General features: G+C 43.8%; 1 protein-coding gene and 1 non-coding gene across 10 annotated transcripts in view; one reads left to right on the plus strand and one right to left on the minus strand.

The window, feature by feature from the left end:
• LOC106657131 (A-kinase anchor protein 13) overlaps window positions 1-22,957 on the minus strand; it is a 44,419-nt gene extending 21,462 nt beyond the window's left edge. For 6 of the 9 annotated variants that reach the window (XM_023462857.1, XM_023462858.1, XM_014378501.2 and 3 more), the window contains exon 1: window positions 12,193-12,986. In XM_023462857.1, coding sequence (XP_023318625.1) covers window positions 12,193-12,364 — 172 coding nt within the window. In that variant the 5' untranslated portion in view covers window positions 12,365-12,986. Of the gene's footprint in view, window positions 1-12,192; window positions 12,987-17,726; window positions 18,086-22,052; window positions 22,116-22,309; window positions 22,453-22,823 lie in introns of those variants that run through there. The other 3 variants (XM_014378483.2, XM_014378492.2, XM_023462856.1) reach the window with 3 other exon arrangements.
• Window positions 22,958-24,744: 1,787 nt separating this feature from the next.
• Window positions 24,745-24,963, plus strand: LOC111694484. The gene has a single exon (XR_002763646.1). It is a non-coding gene; the product is annotated as a small nucleolar RNA U3 (small nucleolar RNA).
• The last annotated feature ends 688 nt before the right edge of the window (window positions 24,964-25,651 follow it).

The raw sequence follows: 25,651 nt of genomic DNA on the forward strand, positions 1-25,651 counted from the left end.
CTTTAGCTGTATACAGGTATACCAAACGCACCCACACTGTAGAGAGAGAGAGAGAGAGAGAGCCCTTTGATGTCTTCAACGTTTTCAACGATAAATTTCCTCTCTCTCTCTTCGCTCTCTTTGCGCGCCTAGCAGCAACGGTAGCTCGCGTATCACACGGTATAAAATGTTGTATACATCTATCTTATACGTATGCATGCTGCAGTAGGAGTAGTAGTAGTGACCTAGAGCTTGCGGGGTATGCTCTAACTCGAACACGGTACAAAGCCTTCCGGTATATATACAATGTGCGCTATACATAACGTTGTGTAGCACCACCATTAACCGTAATCCCGTGTATCTGTGTGTACGTGTATAGAACGTATACGCAAGGCTGTGTAATCGTCTATGCGTATATCGCGGCGGTGCTGGGTGCGAGTCGAAAGCGCACACACGTACGCGCGAGCGCTCCTCTCGCGTCCGAAAACAAGCGCGCCGTGTACTAGCTCCGCACGCACAGACAAGTAAATATAGATGAAGCGTGTACAGAGGGGAGAGAGCGAGAGAGAATGGATGCTGCAAGCTGCTGCTGCTGCTCCTCGCCTCGGTCGAGCGCCAAGCTTTGTGCCCGAATCGAATGCGAAGCTCCGCTAAATTGGTCCTTTTGACGAGTTCACGCGCGCAACTTGGATCTCGCTCGGGCTTGTTCTCTCTTATTATAATATGCCACTACGGATGCTACGGCTGCTGTCTGCATATACAGCAACGCTGCGCACCGTTGTACCGCGCTGAGCTCGCAGTTAGTGATTAAGTATAGCTGTATATATACGTATTCTTGGGATTTTCGGCCACGCTAATTGACGCTCGGCTATATACGTATATAATACGCCGTACTAGCACAGTGGAGAATACGTCGAGTTCGTTCGTCTTGACTGACGAGTAATTAGAATTAAACAGGGCCAGAGAGTCGCGCGCGCGCGCTAGGCATTATGCAATTTAGCAACTAATTAAGCCACACGCGACTTGTACTTGGCGAGGAGTTGTACTACCCCATAGTACGTACTTACGTATTATAATGTTTTCACGAGCTTAGAAACTCGTCGAGACAAGCAGCAGTAGTGTGCATAATACGTATAGCCTTAGTCTGCGTGTTAAAATTATTTATAAGGCCGCGGAAGAATGCCCGTAAGCTCGCGGATAGCACACATCGCGAGGAGAGCCAAGTATATAGAATAGCAGTAATAATTTGTAGACTATATACAGAGCCACCCCGCGCGCGACTCGACGCGCCGCGACGACGAATAATTCATTTCTCAGCACTGCAAGCAGCTGCGCGCCGATCTCGAGCGGCAGCTCATGCTGTACACGCGAGCTTGTGTTATATATAGGTAGGTATGTAAGGTTGTCGTACATTCTGAAAATCTCGCTGGCAGGGGATTCCTCGCGAAGCTCGCGGCTTGCTCTAGAGAGCTACATTATTATAATGTACAGGTATACGACGTTATATATAATAATATTAACTTTCGCTGCTGCTGCTGCTGCTGCTGTTGCTCGCTGCTGCTGTTCTGATATCCGCACGCGCGTGCCTGCACGTGGCACACGTGGCGTGTTCTATATACCAGCTGTATGCCACGCGAAAAATATTTCCCCCGATATAATGTGGCGCGCAGGATTAATTTATATACTGTATATATGTATAAGCTCGCTCGAGAGTCGGGAGTCGAGAGTCCTTGCGCCGCGCCGCGCGCGTTGTGTAATATTAGTTTCAGCTCACGTTGTGTGAAAATTCATCCTTCATGCCGCCGCAGCTGCTGCTGCATTCGTAGCTGTATATCGGTAACACGCGGTTTGTATATAATAACAAGAACGCATCGACGACGAGCTTGCGCGCATGGAAAACGGAAGTTTTGTGACTGAATTAACGCGACTGCGAGGTTGTATAGTTTGCTGGTGATTCTGCTGTATCGGGTGCAAGAGCTTATATATATACGGTTACGATTAATTTTGTACAGGCAACGACGACAACGTCGACGAACGGATGGCAATATATGTGTGTGACGAGACTATTATTTCGGGTACGTGTCACTAGGCTACTGCTGCTGCGCCCGAAGCTATATCGTTTTACCCTTAAATATTCGATCGGACCGGGGGTAAACTGCGCTGCACAGCACACAGACTCTCGTGTACATACGGCGACGGGGTCGCGGGGTCGCGAGCGTCGTAAATTAAGTACTGAATTTTTCACGATTAAATATACGCGTGTGTGCACCGTGGCAATTAATATATCCTACCGTCCCAACGCATTTTATAAATAAAAAAAATCTTGGGGCTATATAACGTATATATAAGCTCGCAAGCTCAACCGGCCTAGCGCGCGGGTGCATCGTTGCGATAAGCCATATTTCAGCAAAATATAATTGCAACGAAATATAATTACGGAAACGAGGTGGACCGCCAACGCCGCTACCGCCGCGTAAATGTGCATCTCTCTCTCGCGCGCGCGCTGCGTCTATATCTTTATATCTCTATATCTCCCCTGCTCGTTTCGGGGCGCGAGAGCTTGCAGTATAGAACGCACATCATACACAGACGGTATATAGCCTAGCCGTATAGCAGCGGAACACACTGCAGGCGCATTATATATACGGAAAACTGGGTCGTCGCAAAGTGCTGAACGCGTATACATATATATCTACGTATGCATGTGTACCGCAAGTTCGCGCGCGCGATATGTGTCTGTGTGTGCGCAGTTGCATATACAGCATCAGCAGCAGCAGCACAAAACAGCATCGGTGCAGTATTGGTCTATATATGATATGTATAACGCGCATTGTATATATGTGTGTGCGCGGCGTGCGAGCAATTAAGCTGCGCCCGTGATTTTCTCTCCTCGTTTATATCTACTATTGCTGCTTCGCGCGCGCGCGCGGATCTTTTATTACAAAACGAGATCCGCGTGCAGTTGCGGCAGCGGTATACGCAATATCTTATTTGTGTATTGTCATGCCGAGTACGAATCTCACCAGTCACGATTTTTCTTTCAGTTTTTTTATTGTTATTTTTTTTTCTTCTACATTCTAGATGAAATTTTCAATCGCGCTCGCGAGTCAGATTTTTGATACGTTATGTGCACGTCGTGGAGAGAATTTGAAAAATGGTATAGGGGAACGAATTCGTCAGCAGCGCAGCGCGATCTTCTGCGAGCATCGAAGCTCGCGAGTCGTGCGCTCCACATTCTTTTTTTTTTTTGTTATTTTTTTATCATACATTATACGCGCGAGCGCATAAGCCAAATAACTCTCTAGTCTCTGTCTAAACGCGATCGCGCAGAGCGGCATCGGCAGCGCGTCAAGCGCACACGTCGAGAGCACCAACAAGAATTTAACTAAAGAGGTTTCGGGTATTTTTTTTTCCGTTGCGTATAGATTTTATGAAAAATGTTATAATCTATATGCCTATAGATATATTTATTTATACGCGAGCGAACTCTTGGTGCGTATCCACGAGCGGGGAAGAATGCGCAGAGTGGTGGAAAATATTTTTAACCTTTTCTTTCCGCCGAGCGTTTTGTTATAATATACATATAGCGGTATGTGTATATGCCCCGAGCATTCGACGTATATGCAATACTACACACACTCGAAGCGCGACAAAAAGCTCATCGCCCCCCGCTCTCTGTCTCTCTTTGTACCGACTCTCTCTCGCTCTATATACTGTATGCGCGCCTTTTTTACGGTACCGTGTCGCACAGGGATGAATCTTTTAATTTGCAGCTTCATATTTTTTTTCAGTGGCGGAAAATTACGGTTCGCACGAGACTACTAGATTGGTCCTCGTTCCTCAGGAGGACGAGCTGCTGCCACCGCTGCTCCTGCTGCAACGCGTATAACGACGAAATAGTGTAATTCCGGTTTATGATGAAAATATATATTCGTTCAACAACATTTCAAATTTTAATTCGACTACACACACGTGCGGGCGTCGATGATTAAAGCACAGAGATTTTAGATGGAACTGAATTATTTACCGTTAATCAACGGAATATAATTCAAAATTAATCAACTCAAATAGTTTTAATCATCATTATTGTTTACAGCTCTACAAACAAAGGAAATACGAGACAACGGCTAGAGATATATACAGCACGCAGTCTTGTACACTTGTGTGCTGCTATACGAGAAAGCGAAAGAAAAACGTGGGCGAAAATAAGTGAGAGAGAGAGAGAGAGGAGTGAAGGAAAAACTCGACACCTTGCGTGTACGGGTCAACAATAGCTCGGCCCACAGCAGCAAGGCAGCGTCGTCGTGCGAGAGCGCGTACAAGTGCAAGTGCGTCAACGTAGTTTTTCCTCTTGTGCCTTCTACTACGTGTGTGTATGTGTGTGTTTCTTTCGCGCACACGCACACACCCACGCACTGCACACGAACAAAGAAGCAAGCAACACACGCACGACGAGCAGCAGTGCAGCTGCATCTGGCTCGCGTCTAGGCAGGCAGTAACTTATAAACTTATTAATGCTACGGCACTAACCACAAGCATCCTCCCTCCGTGCATGTCTATTATCCCGGAGAGCTTCCGCAACTTCCGGCGCAAAGCTTGCAGCAGCAGCAAGAAGAGGAGAGAAAGGCCGAGCTTTTATGATATTCAGCCGAGCGGATCTCGCTTAGATTGTTGCTCGCACATACGAGAGCTGCCGCTGCGTTGCTGAGCTCCAGCCGCCACGGCTTATATAAAACATCGGCAAAACAATAGGAAACATTTTTTTCAAGCACGCAGCGTTCACGCATGCAGGCGGCTCGTGTGTATGTGTGCGTACGTATACGCAACAATTACCTACTACCTACTATACGAGTTATTACGATTTTGCCGCGTTTATTCCTTTTTTTTCTTCTTCTTCCGTCAATACCATAATCGACTTGCGCCGCATTCATGCACGAAACGTTAGAGTTTTTAAACCGATTATGATTTTCAAGAAATGCGAAGGAGAGAGAAAAAGAAAAAATGTTAGTCCGTATAGTTCGTGCTGTTTTTTTTTCTACAAACATAGATATATACAACTGCATCGAGTATATAGTCTCGATCGTTCGAGTGTAGCACGCGCGCCAAATGTACACATACACACACAACTTTTTAACCTAATTCTTTTTTGCCTCCCGCGCGCGCTCGCGCGTCCAATGTTTTCTATGATTCGATGAAAAGACAAAAAGAAAAAACAACAACAACAACAGAATAGTAGTAGCCCGTGCACAGTCACTTTGCATAATTAAATTCCCATATATATACAGAGTTGCGCTGAAACACGTTCGTTCTTCCGATGTATAAAATGTTCTTCTTCTCCTTTTTCTCGTTCTCTCGACTTTTCAACCGAACGAGTGGGTAGCTGCTGCGGCGCATCGCCAAGCACACTATTCGATTCGACAAACACTGTATGAGTACTTTTTCATCTTCTAATGAGCCACGATGTACGATGTACGCGGAAAAAAATCGGTTACTCGAAAGAATGCCCTCAATTTTCGATCGATGTCTCTGTAATAAAGCTCGTACCCGCGCGCGTGGCTGGTAGTTACAAACAAACGAAAAAAAAAAAAAAAATTACACCGAGAAAATCCATCAATTGTCTCGTTCTGTTGACCTGCTAAACAACAAAAAGCAATTCCAATGCCGCGCGAGGCTGCACTGTTACACGTGCACGCGCGCGTAAACTTGGATTTCGTAATATAAATGCAATTCCGATTCACGCGCGATTCATTTTTGCCGTGTTAATTTTCTACAATCTGTAAAGTCGGATATAATGCTTTCGTGTGCATTTTGATGGAAGCTCACGAACGAAGTTGTGTGTATAGACTCGCTCGCTCACTCTCTTACAACGCGAATAAATTACAATTCGAAAATCGAGTCGGAGTTGGAAAATTTTCACCGAGCACAATATGCATTTCTGCTGCTGTAGCTACGAGAACGTAAGTTTGTTTCTTTTGTGTTGAATTGCAAACTCTCTCTCTCCCCTCCACCTTTTCCCACCCCCTTGTTATCAGTATGAAACGATCTTTACAGGGGAAAAGCTCTTCGATATAAATAATTAACAATAAAACTCTCGTGAAAATCTTTTTATCGATAACTTTCAACAACTCACTGTCTCGATTTATTAGCATCATCATCATCATCATCATCAGCAGCAGCAGGAACGCGTCACGCGCAACGTAGAGCTTATTAATTGAAATTAACAATGATCCCATTACGTTGGAAAACTTTGTGCCTGATTTTCTTCTCTACCTCGACGAAGAAGCAAAAAAAAAGCCCATTACGGTCATATCAGTTTAACTTTCGGATACGCAGAAGCGGATCTTGACGTGTGTGCGGAGAGTACGAACTTGTGTGCAAATCCACTCGAATCTCCACGTGTGCAGTAGCAGCAGCAGCAGCGGCGGAGGAGGCGCGCCCGTTTACACGTGACGCGCGGCGGCGGTATATGTATTATTTGCATATCCATGCATGGGTTTATAATGAAATTGAGAAAGTTTCCGGTTAATTTGCTCAGGCACACTGTGTATGCCTATATGGAAGTTGTATATTTCATCAAACTACATCAACTCTCGTTTGCAAAAGGCGTACACGTGTGTTCGATGTGTATACGCTTCGTTTATACATATACTATGTATGGATAGATGGACTTTAGAAAATGAATTAATATACTCTCGAACTCATTATGTGCCAGTGCTAGCGTATAAGCCTGTCTCATTCGATGCCGATAGATGACGTATACGTTCGAGCCATCGATGAATCTCTCATAACGCGAGCGAAGAGAAAAAAGAGAAGATTATTGACTCCAAACTCTCCTTAAACATTATATACGTACGCGAATCTCGCGATCTATAACGCTAAAATCCTCTCGCAAATCGAAAGCACACACACCCACACATTTGTAAGTATACGCACATGTACAGAGTGAGAGAACTAACCGAGCTACAGGAGAACTGCATTAAATGCCTTGCATGTATGTATAGACTCGTGTGCGCGACACTATATAGACATTCGTGTTCTCGAAAGCTCGCACACATACTTGCGCGCAGGCGATCAAACTCTCTCTCTCTCTCTCTCTCTCTCTCTCCCTTCTCTTTCTCCCTTTGCTCTCTGTCTGTCACGCTCGATCGCCTCGAAAGCCATAAAGGCAAGCCAAGCGCGAGTAACCGTAATATACAAGAAGCTCCAGCTCCAGCATCAGCAGCAACAACAAAATGCTCTTTGGCCCTGCAAAGTACCACAGACGATCGCCGCCGCTGCTGATGCTTTATATACCCTCGGACGTCGCAAACTCGCATCTAAGGTCTCGAGACTTTCTTCCCTTTATATATTTATTTTTTATTTTCTTTCTGCCAAGCCAATGTTTGTGTGTGTGTAATATAGCTATAGGGTAAGCATTGACCGCACAAACACAGCATCCAGATCAAGGTTCGCTCCCTCAAGATGTATCCCCCATCGGTCACGCGCCCTCACGCTGCACATGTGTGTGTGTGAGTGTGGCAATACGGAGTTGGGTTAATACACAGCTAGCGGCTTTTCAAGAAAAAAAAGCGAGCGAGCGAGCGAGAGAGAAGGAAGGAAGGGTGGTCCCCACACACGAGCGAGCGCCCGCGCGAGGTCCGCGCACTTGAGCTTGACCCACATTCTAACGTCGCATACTTAGCACTCTCTCTCTCTCACTCTATACCAGATACTCCCTCTGGGCGAAAAATCAATTTCCCTAAAAATGCCCCACCCAAAAAACCACCACCTCCCTCCTCCCACCCTCATTCTCGCCCGCAGCTTCTCTCGCTCTCTCGCGGCAGCGACTACCAGTAGATCTCGCGCGCGCGAGCTTTCTTTCGCCTTGCTGCGAGCACAACTCCTCTGCTCGTATATCTCCCTTTTCGAGCGCGCGCGCGCGTGTGTGTGTGTGCGAGTATCCCTGAAAGCTCTCACACACCAGCGCGCTCTCTTTCTACGCGCAAGGTCGAGTTTACGCTCAAAGTCTACGATACAATACTACTACCGCTGCTACTGCTACCATCGTCGAGAGAGAGAGAAAAAGACTGCGATACGTATATCATCGCGTACTGTTCGCGTTCAAAGCTGCGTACGAGATACACATTATATACGTTCTAAAAAATCTCGACCTAGATTGATACTTTTGCACGCGTGCATATGTACATATCACGCACAGCGGCAGCAGCAGCAGCAGAAATATATAGAGGAGTGAGTCGATCGAGCGAGAGAGAGAGAAAGAGATGTGGAATCACGAGGAGCTTATAAACGCGCGCGTCGCACATTTTTGCTCGTACACCGTTTTACGCGTGTATTGTTCGTGTCTGTGAGCTTGCTCGTGTGTATGCGTGTACGTAAACGGAACGCGTTCGAGTGATCAGCGGTAGTATGTACACACACAAACATACACACGAGCGTATACGTTGATTTTGTTTGATATAAACACACGAGGCATGTTATATATATAACGATGTGCACACGCGCGCGGCAGAGCTTGCAGCGAGCTTGCGGTATACATCCACTATCTCTCGCTCCTTTTAACGTTAAACGATTTTTAATCAATCTAGCTCTTGCGTTGGAATTTTTTGAAAGCAATTTCATAATCGACGATCGATTAAAATGTTTTTTTATGCTCTTTGCCGAGACATTATCGTGCTTATCTCTCTCTCTCTATCGACGCGAGCACGCGATAATGATAATGCATCGGCTCTTGGAGGATGCTAGAGATCGCTTTGTGGGCGCCCTCCCCGCTGCACGCGCAGCAGCCTGCGACGATGTATTATCGAAGCTGAAAATTAAACCTCAACTATGATCCCCCAGCAACAGCTAATCTTACATCAAATATCGCCGCGCGCTCTCGTGCGTCGAGCGGATTATAATGCTGCCGCCGTGAGCTTGCGCGACTAGTTACGGGGAAAATAAGCGACCGAGTGAGCGGCGATATGAACTCGTTTGTGGCCTCATTTTCAATTAGTAAGAGTCCGCGTGCAAGCTTTCTCTCTCTTGCTGCAGCATATATGCTATAACATACGAACGCACACACACGCACACACTACCCTGTGCAGGGCTGCGCGCACCATCCTTATTTCGCAATTTTGCGCAGTTCAAATACGAGCCGAAATAATTATACGTTTTACGGTAAAATTGTATTTAATATTTGTGGTTTATAAAGCACGATGTAAGAATATAAGCGAGCGCATTAACAACTTTTAATTTTTTTTTTCCTTTCCTTTTCTTTATGCACGAAAGTAACTTTACTAAACCTATTTATAGAATTCTCATTACTTTCGACGCTGCAGCGCGATACACGCGCGCGCCGCATTTATATCGATACAAATTCCAATGAAGATCCGTCGTGATACGAATATAGTGGACAGTATTATGGATGCAGCAGCAGAAAGTCAGAAGCACACACACACACACACACACACACACACACGGAGTCGGGGGACACGCGAGGACGAAAAGTTTTCACGTTACAATACACAGCTGCTACTGCTGATACGGTTTGCTACACACAGACACACGCACACATATAAAGGAGAGTATGGATCGCGTTTCTTTTCGCCGCTTGGTTCATTGTCGTCGTAAATGCCAAGGTAATGTCCGTGACACAAAGTGCGTGCCTCATGCGCGCGACGGCGACGGCGGCGGTGGCCACTACCTATACTATACATATAACACAATGTGCCGAGCTCGAGCTGCTGCTCGGACGACTGCCGTGTTAAACGCGTAAAATGCACATATTCACGCAGGGAAAATTAACAGCTGGAAAACACGACGAACGTGCATGCGTGTTTCAGTTAATATAAGCGAGCGTAGAACTGCATTCGAGCAAAGGTTCATTAGAGCTAAAGGTTCGTATAAATAGCCGCGAGAGAGAGAGAATTAATTTTCGTTCGCGTTGTACGAGGATTTGATTGACCTATATCTCGGCAATGCACGACTTTTTTCTCCATTATATTATACACCTTAAGATATAAAAGAGGAAGCTGAAATAGAAAAAGAGATGTATAGAGATGCTTTTTATATATACGGCAGCGGACGAGCCGTTGACGCGAATTTGCAATTTCGTCGAAATATTATCACGCCTGCACGGATCTCTCTCTCTCTCTCTCTCTCTCTCTCTCTCTCTCTCTCTGCCTCGGCATTCCTTCGTATAGTCGCGCAAGAATAATAAACACGACGAAGAAAGGCACGCACAAAACTCGATGACGGCAATGATAATGATAATATTAAAAGAAGAGGAAGAGACTGCGGAAAAAAGAACAAGAGAGAGAGAAGAGGAAGAAGAAAAGAAGAGAGTGTCGTCGTCGTCGGTGCGTCTCATATAAGATCGCGCGCAAAGACCGGGAACGTAAAAAGAAGCGCGCGCGCCCGTGTGTGCGCGAATATAAGTCTTTTACGGTATTTTCCTTGCCCGTAAATGGGCGTGTAAGCGCGCGTACAATTTTTTCGCGCTCCCTTTCTCTCGCGCTTCTTTTTTTTTTGTCAAACTTTTTATACGTGCTCGACTTTATAATTTTATATGTATATTATATAAAACGAGACGCGAAATGTACTTTCACCTTTTATTCTCTTCATCCGCTGGTTCCGCGGAAAACGCGAGTTATGCACATACAGTGCTGTTGCTGCTACGATCACGCGTTGTGGCCATGCTCGCGCGACTCACGCGATGCACTTTATTGTTTTTCTTTACTCAAAAATCGCCGCCCACTGTATACACTCCCCCCCTCCTCTCCATCCTCCTTGTCTGCACTATACAGGCGCGTCGTCGCGTGTGCTTTTATCTCTTTTCTTTTTATTCCATTCAATTAGTTTAATGCTCGCGTTTCAAAACTCGAGAGCGAGAGAGAGAGAGAGAGAGAGAGAATAAGACACATCCTCCGCTCGAGAGTGCAAAGAAGCGACGAGCGTATTTGTGTGAATTGGAAAAACACTAACGCCAACATGACCGCGGGGCTCTTATTTAAATTTATATAAACTCGCGGCATAAACTTATGTTGCTACGTGATAAATTTATCCATATCCACGAGATGACGTAGATCGACCGAAGTCGTGTGTTGTATATATGGGCTCGCGGCGCGCGCGTGACTCTGCTCGTGTGGTTGTATAGGTCGGAAGACGGTTTTAAAATTGAAAAAAAAGACAGCTACCTCTCGCTCTCATCCTCTGTCTTTTCCGCGGCGCGCGCGTGTGCGAGAGAGCGAGTTTATAATAATTTTTCCGCGGAAAATGACGCGCGCGCGACTGACGAAAACCCCCCGTGATGGATGATTGTTATTTCGTTGCTCGCTCCTAACGTACTAATAGATATGTACGAAATGTATATATCGCTATTAATCGTTTAACACGGCTGTGTGTCAGGGGTTTTTTAGAAAAATGAAACAATAATACATTTTGGAAAGCGTGAAAAATAACAAGATATCGCGTCGAGGACGACAAAAGCAAATATGAGCGCGGCGCGTGATGCGATTCCCGCGAGAGAGAGAGAGAGAACCACGCACATGAAAAATTGCTCGCGCTTGTGCATCTATTGCATATAGTTAAAATAAACTTTACGCTTTTCTGCCGGACAATAAAATTTTACGATTCTTTTGATATTAGTGGGTCACGAATCGATATTATTATTATCATCGTCGTCGTCGTCGTCGTCGTTGCGAATGCCACATTAAATACAAAAGCTCGTTGGCGACCGCGTAAAGAGAGACAAAGAAAAGATCGTCGTCGTCGTCACCAACGTTTGCATGGAATTTTTCTCTCGTCGTCGTCGTCGTCGTCTTCTTCTCTTTCTTCATCGAGATCGCAAACAAAAAATGTGCAAAGCTTTGAGAAAAAGAAAAAAAAATTGCTTATTTTCTTCGATCGCTCGCTCGTTTCTCTCCTCTCGAGACGCGCGTACGCCGCCGCCGTTACCGCCGTTCTTTATATTCCCGCGCGCGCGATCGCGTCAAGGATCAGCTTGATAGCGAGGAAAAGAGCTTGCATTAAGTTACCGCAAGGGAAACGAAATCGATATACACACGCGCGTGGCGGCGGCAGTAGCAGCTCAACCCAACGGAATATCATAACGTCGAACATTTTCCGAACGACGCGATGATGATGAAAGCTTTTGCGATAGAGATAGATAGATAGATAGAGGGAGAGAAAGAGAGAAAAAAGCTATATTGAGGAGGTGATGGTGCGCTAGCTAACCATTATGAGGCGGCTTCGATGCTGTTTCTGCTGCTGCTGCTGCTGCTTGATCCTCCTGGTGGGCGACGATCAGCAACAGCTGTAAGCACCAGCTGAGCCAATGATATATCCTTCGTCTAACCGTACGACTGAATTCGAGAACGAGGCAGCATCTGCAGTTTCCGTGATACATAAAACAGTCATGGAGCGCGCAAAACTATTTGCACTCTTCAAAACGGTTGTGGCTGTATATCTTATCCCTGCGTGATCTATGTATATTTACACTCGCGCGGCTAACGCATTATTTGCATGCGCAAGGGGAGCTTTTTTTTGGTTATCGTCGTAAAAAAGCTCGCGATTGTACACAGGTGTCCTCGGCAAAAGTGCGCGCGTTAAAAAGACACAAGACACTCGCACTTGACACAATCACACGCGCGTGAATTATTAATCTCTCGATTTGCTCGTTGCTGATGATCACACGGCACAAAAAAAAACGCGTACGCGTATTACAAACTTAAATCTTTTTTACGGATATTGGATTACCACGACGAAGAAAAAGAAGAAGAAAAAAAAAGAGATCGAGGGCGAGAGATTTTTCTTATATATCCTCGCTACACACGGGGTTGACAATAGCCAGTAGTAGCAGCAGTGGTATACAACGAGGAAACGGAGAGTCGAGCGTGCGTTGCCGAGAGAGCTCGAGAGGTGCGATACGTTAACGCGTATTATCTACGGTCTGTACAGCGTGTATCAATACGCGTCTATATATGTATAATATAATGATAATAATAACACGGAGTGTGGCACACGATGGGGCGCGCACGCTTCCCCCGACTGACTGGTACATAAGAGATGATTTCTGCCTCTGTTACGCGCTGCTGCTGCTGCTGTATACTCGCCTCGAGTCGAGAAGGGATGCTGCGCGCGTGCATCGCTGCTGCTGCTGCTGCTGCTGCTGCCGACCACACGGCTAAAGCTCCCACCCGATATTATTATATATGTATATCAGACACACGTACGTATATATCCGCTACTACTGTTCACACGCACACACACACACACACACACACGATTCGGCTCGCGCAGGCGCTCCACCACGGCTAGCTGTTGCTCAGTTCTCGAGAGCTTTTATCCACGCGCGAGCTTACGTACGCGCGGGCGTGTGTGTGTGTGTGTGTGCTGTATTATATATATACGAACATTGGAGCGAGCAGATGAGGCGAGCAGCTTTTCTGCTCCCTACCTCCCTCTCTCTTTCTCGTGCTCTTGCTCTCTTTCGCAGCAGAGGAACTTGACCGTTTGCACGTTTCGTCGCAAAGAGAGAGAGAGAGATGAAAACGGCGCGTGTGTAAAAGATTCACCCGTACTACTTCGCCTACATATTATACTATATATAGGTAGATATATATTTCGTACGATATCATATGACACATACGCACGCACGAGTGCGTCGCTATCATCGTCGACGAGTTGAACAATCCGACGCACGATATATCTGTCTCTGTGTGGGTGGGTGGATAGCGCGTATATAAACGTCTGCGAAATCAGTGTTAACGAGCTTGCACGGGCTCGGCTCTTTGCCTTTTGCACCGACACGGGCGACAAAAAGTTCGGAAAAACAAAACAAACGAACGTAAAAAAAAACAACAAAAAAAAAACAGAAAAAAAGGAAGGAGCTGTGGAAAAAAAGGTCTACAACGCGATCGTCGAAAGATCGAATCCAAAAGAGAAAGATACGCGTTTTTCAACGAATACGAGACAAAAGCTCGATTTTTGTTGCATACGAAAGCATCGCACTCGTCGAGCTTTTCGAGAAAAATAAAATAAGTAAAAAATAAAGGGTGGAAAAGGGCTTATAGACCTCGACCTCGAGAGACGCGCGCGAGAAAGGAACATCGAGTTCAAAAGAGAGCTATTTTATGCAGATTTAAGCTAGGCAACAGCCAGCAACGCGTCGTGTGTAAAGAGCCTCTCGCGTTTGCAATATATAATATATACCTATATATGTACGGTACACAGTGCAGCAAGCAGGGGCTGAACTAGAGAGTTAATCTTTAAGCTTGACTTTCTCTCTCGCTCTGTCTTATAATATATACTGTGAACGAGTAGCGGCGGCTGCCTACGATGATGAGTTTCATTACACTTTGTTTGCTATATTCGCGCGCTTCTATGCACGCTGATGCTGAGGCTGCTGCTGCAACTGTCAAGAATCCTTTATGCAGGCCGTGTAGTAGTACTCTCTGTGCATCTTTTTGCAAGCAAATTTTCATATTTAATATTTACACGTGTTCGCAACCTCGAAAGCATCATCATAACGACGATGACTCGATGATAGGAACTAGAGCTTTCATCCCCTATTTCAAGAGTGTATACGTGCGCGTACGTTTAACGCGATATACGCAAATTTATTTATAAAGCGTGATGTAAACTTGATTGGCCCTGCTATAACAGGTTTAAAACGCGTGTGCGCTTATTACACTCGAAAAACAATCTAAGCAATCTTATCCCGAAGTACAAGCACGAAAGCTCCACCTTGTCGTTTTGAGACGATCGTTTTGAGATTATACGATATAATGTAATACGCGTTTATTGATAAACGACACGTCTTACGATCATTTTCTTTCCTTTTTTATAGCTTCGTACGGTTATAAGCACGCACGCGATGCGCAGACGCTTTTTAGATGATAGTGCGAAAATCAAAAATTATCATATTGCTGATCATGGCGCATTTCATTTAAGAAATTGGGAGCAAATATTTATCTCCAAGCAGAAACGATCGAGACTTTTATCTCGGATATACAGCCACATGAAATCGATGATTTTGAGGAATAAAATCTCTGCTGCATTATTAAAAGTTGGCTTGTGAACGCGCAGGCTAAAAATGCACAGCAGCCTGTATAAGAAAAAGAGAGAGAGGAAGACCGTAAAGGGTTGAAAAGTTATAATTATATTTTGCGACGACGTCGACGCCACGAGTATATACCTCATAACTGATGCAGCCAACGAGATATATAGCCTAGCGCCACCGACACGTAATATCGATCGCGCGGAAAAACGCGTTGTGTAGAGTGTGCTTGCAGCAGCGCACCTGGACAGCGAGGAAAGAAAAAAGGACATGAAACGAGAGTTTGCACAAGAAGCCAAGGTTCGGCTTTCATAAATACAAGCTTTCTCGGCCTCTCTCTCCTTAACGCTGCTGCCGCTATACGGTTGCTGACCACGAGCTTTATATACATTATTACCTCGTGCGCCTTTGTAAATCCAGATTCGTTTTAGCGAGGCCTTTTCGCAGGTAGTTCAGACATTTTTTTTCCTCTCTCACTCTTTGGGCAAAACGAGAGCGAGAGTAAAAATAAACGAAGCCTGAAATTAAGTTGTGTGTATTTATAAATTTTACTGCGCGCGTAGGTCGTATAGCAATTAAAGCTTTCTACAAACGAGAAGTACATTAAAGTTCCGTATAGCACTCTCGGATATCGCTGGGATTTGAGAAACAACGTCAAGCGTAAACGACAGCCAGAGAAATAGAGAACGAGAGATAGATAAAGATAGACAGAGATAAAGAAAGTTAATAATCAGGCGCAAGGAGCTGAAAAGTTCGATGGATCTCATCAAGGATGGATTTTAAAAGGGCTTACGTCTGCAGTTGAAAAGTATGTTAACGTTAAAGCTCGAGCTCGCGCGCGCGCTCAACGCCAAAAGGTATTACAACGTAGTTTAGCGTGTAAGAAGTTAACTTGAATTTCATTACATTATATTCCACCCCTTTTTCTCGCGCATTGAGCGCGTCCAGCTGACGCTAAAGTATTTAGACTTATATTAATTATGAAACTTTTTTTCTCTACCTTCGTTGCCCCGCGCGCGCGTACCTCGGCTGGAGAAAAGTTCTTTTTCCAACGCGAACGGATTATACTCTAAGGGCGATAATAGAAAAAGTTCGTGCACGCGCAGCAGCAGCAGCAGCACTGCTGATATCGATGCAACAAAATTTTATTCAACAAAAAATTGGATAAAATTTCAAACAAGTTGATTTGGAGAGTATATATGCGCTCGAGTATAAAGTACAGTGCGCCGATGTAACGGATTATATACACGCGGCGTTATTTTTTAACAAACTAGATCGCCTGTCGATATTACAATACAATCTTTTTCAATTTTCTATCTCTCGTTTTTTCTTTCTTCATTCGATAACGAAAAATCCCAGCGCAGTACACTTTCACGTACATACACGAGCTTATCAATGTAGAGGCAACGGCGCATATAGCCTTGCGCTCGTGCGTGGATATAAAATTAGCTCGGGGATTTGCAAATTCCACGGATTACCGTGTTCGAATAATTTTTTAGGCTATCGAAGAAACATTTTTTGTTATCAGGCAGAGATACGCGCTGTACAATCGTATCGGAACAATAGTTTTCGATAACATAATGGAAACAATCGAATAGTAATACGATGTATATAATTAATATCATTGAGAAATCATACGAATAATTAATAAATTGAAAACAGTCGAATTATTGAAACGTGTTCTATATCGTTCGATGTCAGTACTAATTAACCAGTTACATAATTAGTATACGAAGACTTCGTTGCGGCAGCAAATCGAAACTTAATATTTGACAACGTGTATGAAATTTATCGAACAGTCTATGCGATAATGAATTTACATATTAAAAGAAGACCGTGGTTTTTTAGAGCTCATCGATATATTATCGGTGAAAAAAAATCGACACGTTTAGTAAATAGAAAAAATAGCAGAGGAGTATCGCGACGTGTCGCGCTCGCGAAATTTCTCTCAACCCGTCTTTTCGTACTCTCGAATCTTATGAAAGAACCTCAGACATCGCTCCATAGTACAATATTTGTACTCTCGATCGTTTAATGTGGCCCGATAAAAGAGCGCAGAATGCATAATAAAATCATTGATAAAGCACTGCGCTGCCGCCGCTGCTGCAACATTACACAAGTGCCTCGGCGGCCTTCTAATATATAAAATATATATAAGGCATACAGGCTAAAAGCGAACAAAAGGATATAAACGCGTTTTGTTATCGCGGATTAATACACACAATGGGGTTGTTTGGGTCTTGTATAATGTGCCATATAATATACTCGATCGGTATGCGTGCGTGTGCATGTATATGAAACGAGCCGCGCGCGCTCGGCGCTATTGAGGAAATATTGATATTTCGGAAAGAAAAAGGAAAAGCCGAGCGCGAGGAGAGCAGCGGCAGCTCGACGACGTGTCGTAATTTCAGTTTCGTTAAACGACCGGGAAAAAAATGATAAAGAATAGAAGGAAAGTAAGTACGCATAGTTTCAAAATTCTAGACGATCGCTTGATGATATTTCAACGTTTTTCGAATAAAACAATCGATTTTTCTGAGGAGAACAAAACAAAATTACGATCGTCGCGCGCGAGCTTTTCGTTCGTCGCATCTCTCTTCTTATAAACCCATTTTCTTATACGGAGGATAGGTTCATGCATACATGTGTATACACACTCTATATACGTGTATATGTGATGCGAGTAAAGGAGAGTAAAAAATTCACTTACCAGACGAGAACGGGGTTGGGCCTTCTTTATGTTTTTCCATCTCGGCGCAATAACTTCCTTAGCTCCTATATATAAGTATCGTATATATATAACTTGTGCAGGTCCGTACGCGCCGTCTTATTATTATGTATATAACAACAACAACAACATCGACAACAACACCAACAACACACGTCCAGTCTCCGTGTTGGTGTTCTTTATCTTTTCTCCTCTTCTTCTTCTCTGCTTCAATATATACGCAGTCGTCGTATACTCTCTTTCCTTTTCCTATCCTTATTCGAGTCCTCTCTTATGTGTGGATCGTGCAGAGAATCTCATAACACAGGCCGGAGGGAATCGGGCTCGGACTTCTTATTTACCTGTAACGCATTTTCAAAAATTGAGGAAAAGAAAAAAATCGAAGAAATTCACCATTTTTTTTCATCTCATTTGATCGAAAATTACTTCATTAATCATCTCGCTGTCTTTACTTTATGTAATATAATAATTTAGCGGAAGTCTTATTATTATTGACATAATATCCATATTGGCCGCGAACGATGACTTAAACGACGAACTCGTGCGATGACGACCGATGACGACGATAATGTTTTATTATTATATTTTTTTTTTTGCTCCTCTTTATGTCGCGTGCACGCGTGTATTTTTAATTGCACAAGGTGAGCCAGAATAGAGACGAGATGAAAGTTCGATGTGGGACGTACATTATTTTTTATAAATAAAAAAATCATAATGCAGTGCGTAACGTAACGCGACATGATTAGTAAGACTTTAAAATCTGGTAAATGAAGTCATCGCGACACCGCCGCCGCGCCAGTGAATGAGAGCCGCGCGTGGCACGATAGAATACTCGCGTGTCTGCAGGCTATAATAAAGAATATCGTATAATATGTCGCGCGCTTCTTTCTCTCGCCTCGATCGAGCCTCTATTGTTTTGTCACAACTCTTTTTTTTTGCTCGTTTCGTTTTTCTCTTTTTTGTATAATTCATATACACACGATCATTGTTAGAAAAACACACAAATGTTACAGCGAGGCGCGCGCGCGCGAGCTCGTTTATATACATCGAGAGAGAGAGACGCGTCATCGGACAGATATTTCACCGCGAAACGAAGAGCGAGTCGACCGTTTCTGCGTGTGTTATATATATCGTTCGTTAATATAAACGAAAAAAAGACGAGTATTTTTTTGATTTTTTTTTTGGCGGTACCGCAAATTGCCAATAATCCTGGCCTAGCTGTGGGTCACGTAACGAGGGAACATAAAAAACCGTTATAAAATCGATACCCCAGACAAAATAACAGAACGATAACGAGCGCGGGCGCGCGCGAGCGAGTCGTAAACGTCATTTGGGAATTAAGACGAAATTGCATTCAAAACACAGCCCTTTCATAAAAGCAACAGCACTCAGAATTTTATCCCGCCCCTGCCCCCGCGACTTATGGTGTTGTCGAGGAATTAAATTTTAAACATCGCCTGGAATATGTACATAAAAGCTCTTTTAAAAGAGAGTTATTAAAAGCGGTAGAATTTATGAACGTGCTGTGTACAATGTTTCTGCTGACAAGTGGAAATTGAATTAAAGTACACCATCTAGCAAGATTAAGTTTGTTTGGAAAACAGCAAAATGAAATGCTTTGTCAGGTATGAAGTTTTGTACATTCTTTCATAAATAAAAGATTTTTTGCATTTTACATTTCCTTTTTATTTTTCATGCGAGTGATTGGAGGGTATGGCAAAATATATTTAAATCAAATTAAATTGCCTTTCGACGCATCAATGTGGAATATGTTATTAATGAGTAATGAATTGATATGTCACAAGTCTGTGCAGACCAAGCTAGTAATTATCTTGTCTCATCGTATGCATGCAACTAATAAGTTGTCCAATGCGAGAGGTTGATAAATACTGCCAACTTTAAATACAATTTGCTACTGACAATCTACAATTATTGGATAACTAAACAATAAAATGAGTCAAATGAATACACATGTGAGAATAGTAAGAGAATATAAAACTTCAATGAAACAACACAAACTTCACCGTGAACTTTTAATGTAATTTTAAGTTCAAGATCAATTGATCTAATCTCATTCGAGTGTAAGGAAAAAAGACTGTGTTATTAGCCAGCTCAAGACAGAGTTATGCAGCAGAAAAAATTAAAACCACATTACTGCTTATCAATTAATTGCTGCTATTAAGTGTTAAATGAGGTCACTTAGCATACAATAATTTCTGCTAGACTTTTTTACAAACTGTTACTTCACATATTGATTGGCAATAGAATTATCTTTGAAAAAAAAAATTCATAACCAGTTCAATAGAACTCTAATGAGCATCCATAATCGTTTGTCCTCATTCATGAGCTGCAAGTGTCACAAATAGAGAATTTGACAATTTTCACTTGCATACCAAAGCTCAAAATCATAGCACAGCAGAAGGAAGATTAATATCTCGCAAACATCTAGACAGAAATACTCGTCGAGCAGACAGCCACTTGTTGCTAATCGCATTGGTATATCAAGAAAACGTGGACAACAATTCGGCTCTGTTTATCGTTGGGTCCCAATCTAGATCTGCACATACAGTTTTCACATCGCACACTAGTAGTATACAAGCTCGTACAATTGTTTATAACTATCGTAAATTAAAGCCTTGCCGCCACGTCGGTCTCTAATTTTTTCTGTCTCTCTCTTTTTTTTTTTTTTTTTTTTTTTATTATTTTCGTCGTGTGTGCACGATAGGCATTAAAAACCGTATTGTACGCAGACAGAGCAGGCGTGCATATAAGCTGTATACATGGAGTACGTGTGTGCGTGTATGTGCAGTGAGTACGACGAAAAACAGGTATATAAAACTGCTGTTGTTGCTGCTGCTGTTGCTGCTTGCCGCTGCCTATGGGAGGCCTTATAACGAGCGTGTGCTGCACGGAGATCCGAGTAAAAGAGAGAGAGAGAGAGAAGAGAACGCAACACTGGGCACACATACACACGCACTTATACACAAGCACATACATGGACACAAACACAACGGTTACTACGGTAAATAAAGAGCGAGAGAGAACTCTCTTTCAGCTATATATAGGAGGAAAATTACTCATAACCTCGCGCTTGTCGCTTTTTTATTTCTCGATGATCAAAAGAGAGCAATAAAGATGAGGAGAGTGAGAGAGAGAGAGAGAGAAAAAAAAGGAGGCGAAACCAAATGTCGAAATCTCGATTGCGGCGGGCGATGTTATAATGCAACAACCGACGATTTTGGGCGTCGATCGGTAAGTATATATGATCGAAAAATATTTCACGTTGCTACTCTGTGCTGGGGCTTGGTGGTGGTGAAAGATACAGACAGAGAGAGAGAGAGAGAGAGAGAGAGAGAGAGAGAGAGAGACAGAAAAAGGAGAAACAAGTATGCGAAAGAATTATACACGAAGGATGGGCAGAGATATTCGATATACACACCTGAGTTATACAAATGTATATTACGTGTGTGTATGTGTGCAATGCAGTTTTCTAAGCGTCAACCATTTTGTGCGATAGCGCCTTTTAATAACGATGAAAAAAATATTGCACGGATATGGAATTCTAGTGCATGTGTGGTGCATGCGTGTGTGTACGCGGTGCACTCGAGCAATAATAATATATTATAACGAACTCTCGGCTTGCTGTCCAGTACACGCGACCGATAACGTATTCTCTCTCTCGCGTAATATACGATATTTATAATGAAAAAAGAGAGAGTTAAGAAAAAAAGGCCGAGCAAGCGTATAGATAATCGATGAATCCGATTATTAAATCATATACATGTGTGAGGTATCGACATCGGTGTCGATGTATGGGTGCACAGGCAGGCAAGCAAACAGGCACCCATCATCATCAGCAGCAGCAACACCAACACCACACTCTCTCACTCACTCACTCGGCATCGATGCTCGATCTCACTCCTGTACCTATATCTGGTGCATTCGTGCTTTTACGTGCAAAAAGTTCGACGAGTACTTTGACAAATGACACGTATACAGCACAAAAACAATCGCACACAGAGACACACACGCGGCACGGACACAATCCTCGCACAACATCAGCATCAGCAAGAACAACAACAACAACAACAACAACAACAACACACGATATCGCACGCGTCAACTGTGCAATAGAAAAGAGAGAGAGACGATCTTTTGCTCGGCTCGACTCGCCTATTATCGCTATGCATCGCCTGCACTACTGCTGCTGCAGCAGCAGATTGGTATTATAAACGAGTCGCGTTGCTGCTGCTGCTGCTGCTGCTGCTGCACGCACACAACAATCGTTAGATACGTAAAGGTATATACCTCTACGAGACACACAGCAGGCAGTCGACTATAAGTAGATAGCACATAGCGAAAGAACACACTACACTAATCTCCTTTTTTTTTCTCTACATACACGAAACATTTATGCTAATGTACGATAGTTGTGTACGTATGCGAGTCGGCTGTATATGGATGCCGAGCACTGCGAGGTATTCCTGGGTACTGCCTCTACCTGGTGTATAATCGACACCTACACACGATATATGTACATCTAACGTGTAATATTCAATACGTACACAAACACCCTCCGATCGATCAATTTTCTGTTAAACACCAGTCACTTTTTTTCGGTAACACACACATGCGGAACGCGCGACAAACTCCGAAAAGCACCTGAGGATTCTCTCACTGATGCCTGGCTATAAGCTGGCTGGCACGGTGGCAGCAGCTTGGCGCACCGACACGAACAGACACACACACACAAACAGAGCAGACTCGACTCGCTTATACATTTCTGCACGGCGCAGACACGTACACACGCAGACGGCACCAAGCAACCGAAGCAGCAGCACTTTCTCGCGGAAAAATCGACACACGATCTCGCGCGCTCACGGACCGCCGCGGTTATAATACGACCACTTTGATGGGTATACACCAAAATATAAAATAACGAGGTAATTGCCTGCGCCGCTATAGTGTATGTATCTGGGCGCGTGCACAGCTCCGACAACTACAGCGAGGTGTAACGATCGAGGCGAAAATCGTGAGCCAGGATTCGAAATTTTGAGAAAACCAAGAATATACTCGTACATTTGATCATCTGGTTCCAAAAGTCGCGTTGTAACCGATGCAGCGTGTGCTTATGGTATAACGAGGATCGCTCGTTGCTCCGGGTTTTCGCGAGCGCCGACCAACTATAACTACTGACCGCTCTGCCTCGCATATAGGCAGGCGCATGGAAAGAGAGAGAGAGAGTTTGTGTATTATATACGTACACACACACTTATATTATAATGTGTGCTGCCTGGCGTGCACAGGGCAGAGAACAAGCCTCTACGGCGCGCAGAGCGTTTGTCGTCGCCGGGGAGATCGGAGAGTCCGCGGCGGACTGCTGGAGAGTGGAAACTAGTAGTAGTGGGTAGTATAATTGTAGTAGTAGTAGTGGTAGTCGTTTAAATGCGGAAAGAAAAGGTGTGTTAAGTATTCGCGTAGTCTCTCACACACACACACACACACGTATACGAGAATTGCGAGGAGAGGAGGAGGCGATCGCGGGGTAAAACCCTACTCTCACTCATACGCGTAGTATGGGCCTATGCTACATTATACATGCTATAGTAGCTAGGTATGTGCTGCCATCAGGTAAGTGCCGATGTTAGGTGGTATATCGCTGTATACGAGAAAACGGAGAAACATGGCAACGGCTCTAGCTAGAGGTATAGTACGAACGTAGGAGGCAAAAGAGAAAGAGAGGAGAGAAAACGAGAGTCGCGAGGAGATATTATATACAGAAACGCGTGTATGTGTGTTTGTGTCTTTTACACCTGTTGGGCTCTGCCGTATAGCCAATTGTATACACACGTACGATACATACACACAACGGGGTGTCATGTGTACAGTGTCAGGCGAGAGAAAACTTCATGCGAGCGCCACTCAGCGGCGCTTGGCTCAAACTTTCTGGACGATTGACGTTTACCGGCCTGGCTTTCGATATAAAACTATCATCGTATTACACTTGTATTATGTTTGTATTCGACGCTCATGTGACATATCGTGAGTATCTATCGTAAAAAGCCACGCGATATCGCGTCACTAATTTATGGTGCGGGTGTCGAAGCTCACACTTATGTGGCTAAGACCGATTCGAAATTTCGATAAATTTATATTCTTTTTAACACCTACTGTGTGTGTCATGCAGGTGTGAAGAAAAGAAAGTTTCATTCGAATGTGTGATATAAAAGTGCCGCGTGTTTCAAGTGCATGGAGTATAATATAACGTCGCTCACACAAGTAGGTATCTGCATTATTACTCGTTGGCTCTGTGGTGCGCAAATTTTTCGCAAAACCGTTATCATCGCGGTTGTTATGGTAAAAAAAAAGATTTGAATCTTCGAATGTACGATCGATGCTATAACTTTCATTTCGTTTGTTAAGAAAAAAAATTCGTTCGGACAAAAAAATTGGTGGATTACAGTTTTACGCGCATTCCACTATTGTCAAGCAAAATAATAATTTACGCTGCAGACAAGTTCCGTGGATAGAGCAACTGATTGTCCTTAATTTCGTATCCCCGCGCGTACACGACTCATCTATAAAATCGCAATGTTCATTGTTCAATTTATAAAACTCGCCTGCAGTGAGATCATAATAATCGCACGCGCGTACAACACGTACTCGCGAAGTATCGTCGATCTATAATATTACGAACGACCAATACCACTGGTTAATAGTTTAAGCCATTAAACGAGCCAAGCGTCCCGATTTTTATTGCCGACGAACTAAACGCGCGATTTTTTTCCGATAACGCGTGAAAAATAAAATCATTCAATTCAGTTCACTCATTGCGCATGTGTGTCAGATCGCGCGCCGGCGGCGGCGGCCCGAGTCCGACGGCAGTAGATCCGTACAGTTTCGGTTTCCCCGACAGATGGCTTCGATCGATTTTTTACCAGCCCACAAGCGAGTAATCAAAAAAAGAGTACAAGTATCGAAGGCGTTCGAGCGACAAGACAAGATCATACTTCACAGGATCATTTCTGTAGTGTATCTTCACAGACTCTCTACCCAAAGTAGGAGTCGATGCAGCCACGAGGATGAGACGTGGCTGCCCATTCTGAGCGTGAGGCTGGCTGCCTCGAGACTCCCGTTTGGGAGGCTCGGCATGCCATCGATGATCGTTCACCTCCGGGTTTCATACTCGGAGGGATGGATGGGTAGCTGTCTGAGTGGTTTGTTTTTATTGAAATAAAACTAAAATAATATTCCTGACCTGAAGTGGATGGTGGTAGAGTTTAGATTGAGATGCAACAAAAGTCCACATCTAAATGGACTCGAATCAAATGAACAATTTCAATTATTAATAAATAAACAAAAGTTGAAAGAATCCCTGAAATTTCAGTAACGTCGATTTTATTATCAAACCTCCAGTCCACCCTATCCATTGGATTAAAAGTAAAACTTCCGGAACTTTATGCAATTTCTTTAAAGTTTCGTGCTTGTTTTTGCTCGAGCGATTTTTTTCGAAAAAATTGGGATGCTTGATCGTCAATGGCTTAGTGCTCATCGTCATTGCAATTCTAGAAGATCGAATGACAATCCGCTGATCGTATTCAAGTATGAAGATAATTTATTTTAAGTTTAGCCGTTATTGAAATCGTATTACTTATGCCAATAATTATTGTTATTATTTTTGTTTTTTATGTACGCGCGCACTCGGTATTGGCGTTGCGTAAATATATAGCACTATACTATAGCGGCGCATAGCTATGCAGTGTGCAGCGAGGCATTAACTTATGCAACGATCTATATAATAATTGCCAGCGAACTAATTCTTATTCCGGAGTATTTTCACTTTTTGCCTCTGCGCGTACACACATAACTCTCGTCGTGCTCGCTGCTGCTGCTGCTGCATCGACGCG

The sequence above is a fragment of the Trichogramma pretiosum genome, unplaced genomic scaffold (genome assembly GCF_000599845.2).
Source record: "Trichogramma pretiosum strain Unisexual culture from Peru unplaced genomic scaffold, Tpre_2.0 scaffold1, whole genome shotgun sequence".
NCBI classification, from domain to species: Eukaryota; Metazoa; Arthropoda; class Insecta; order Hymenoptera; family Trichogrammatidae; genus Trichogramma; species Trichogramma pretiosum.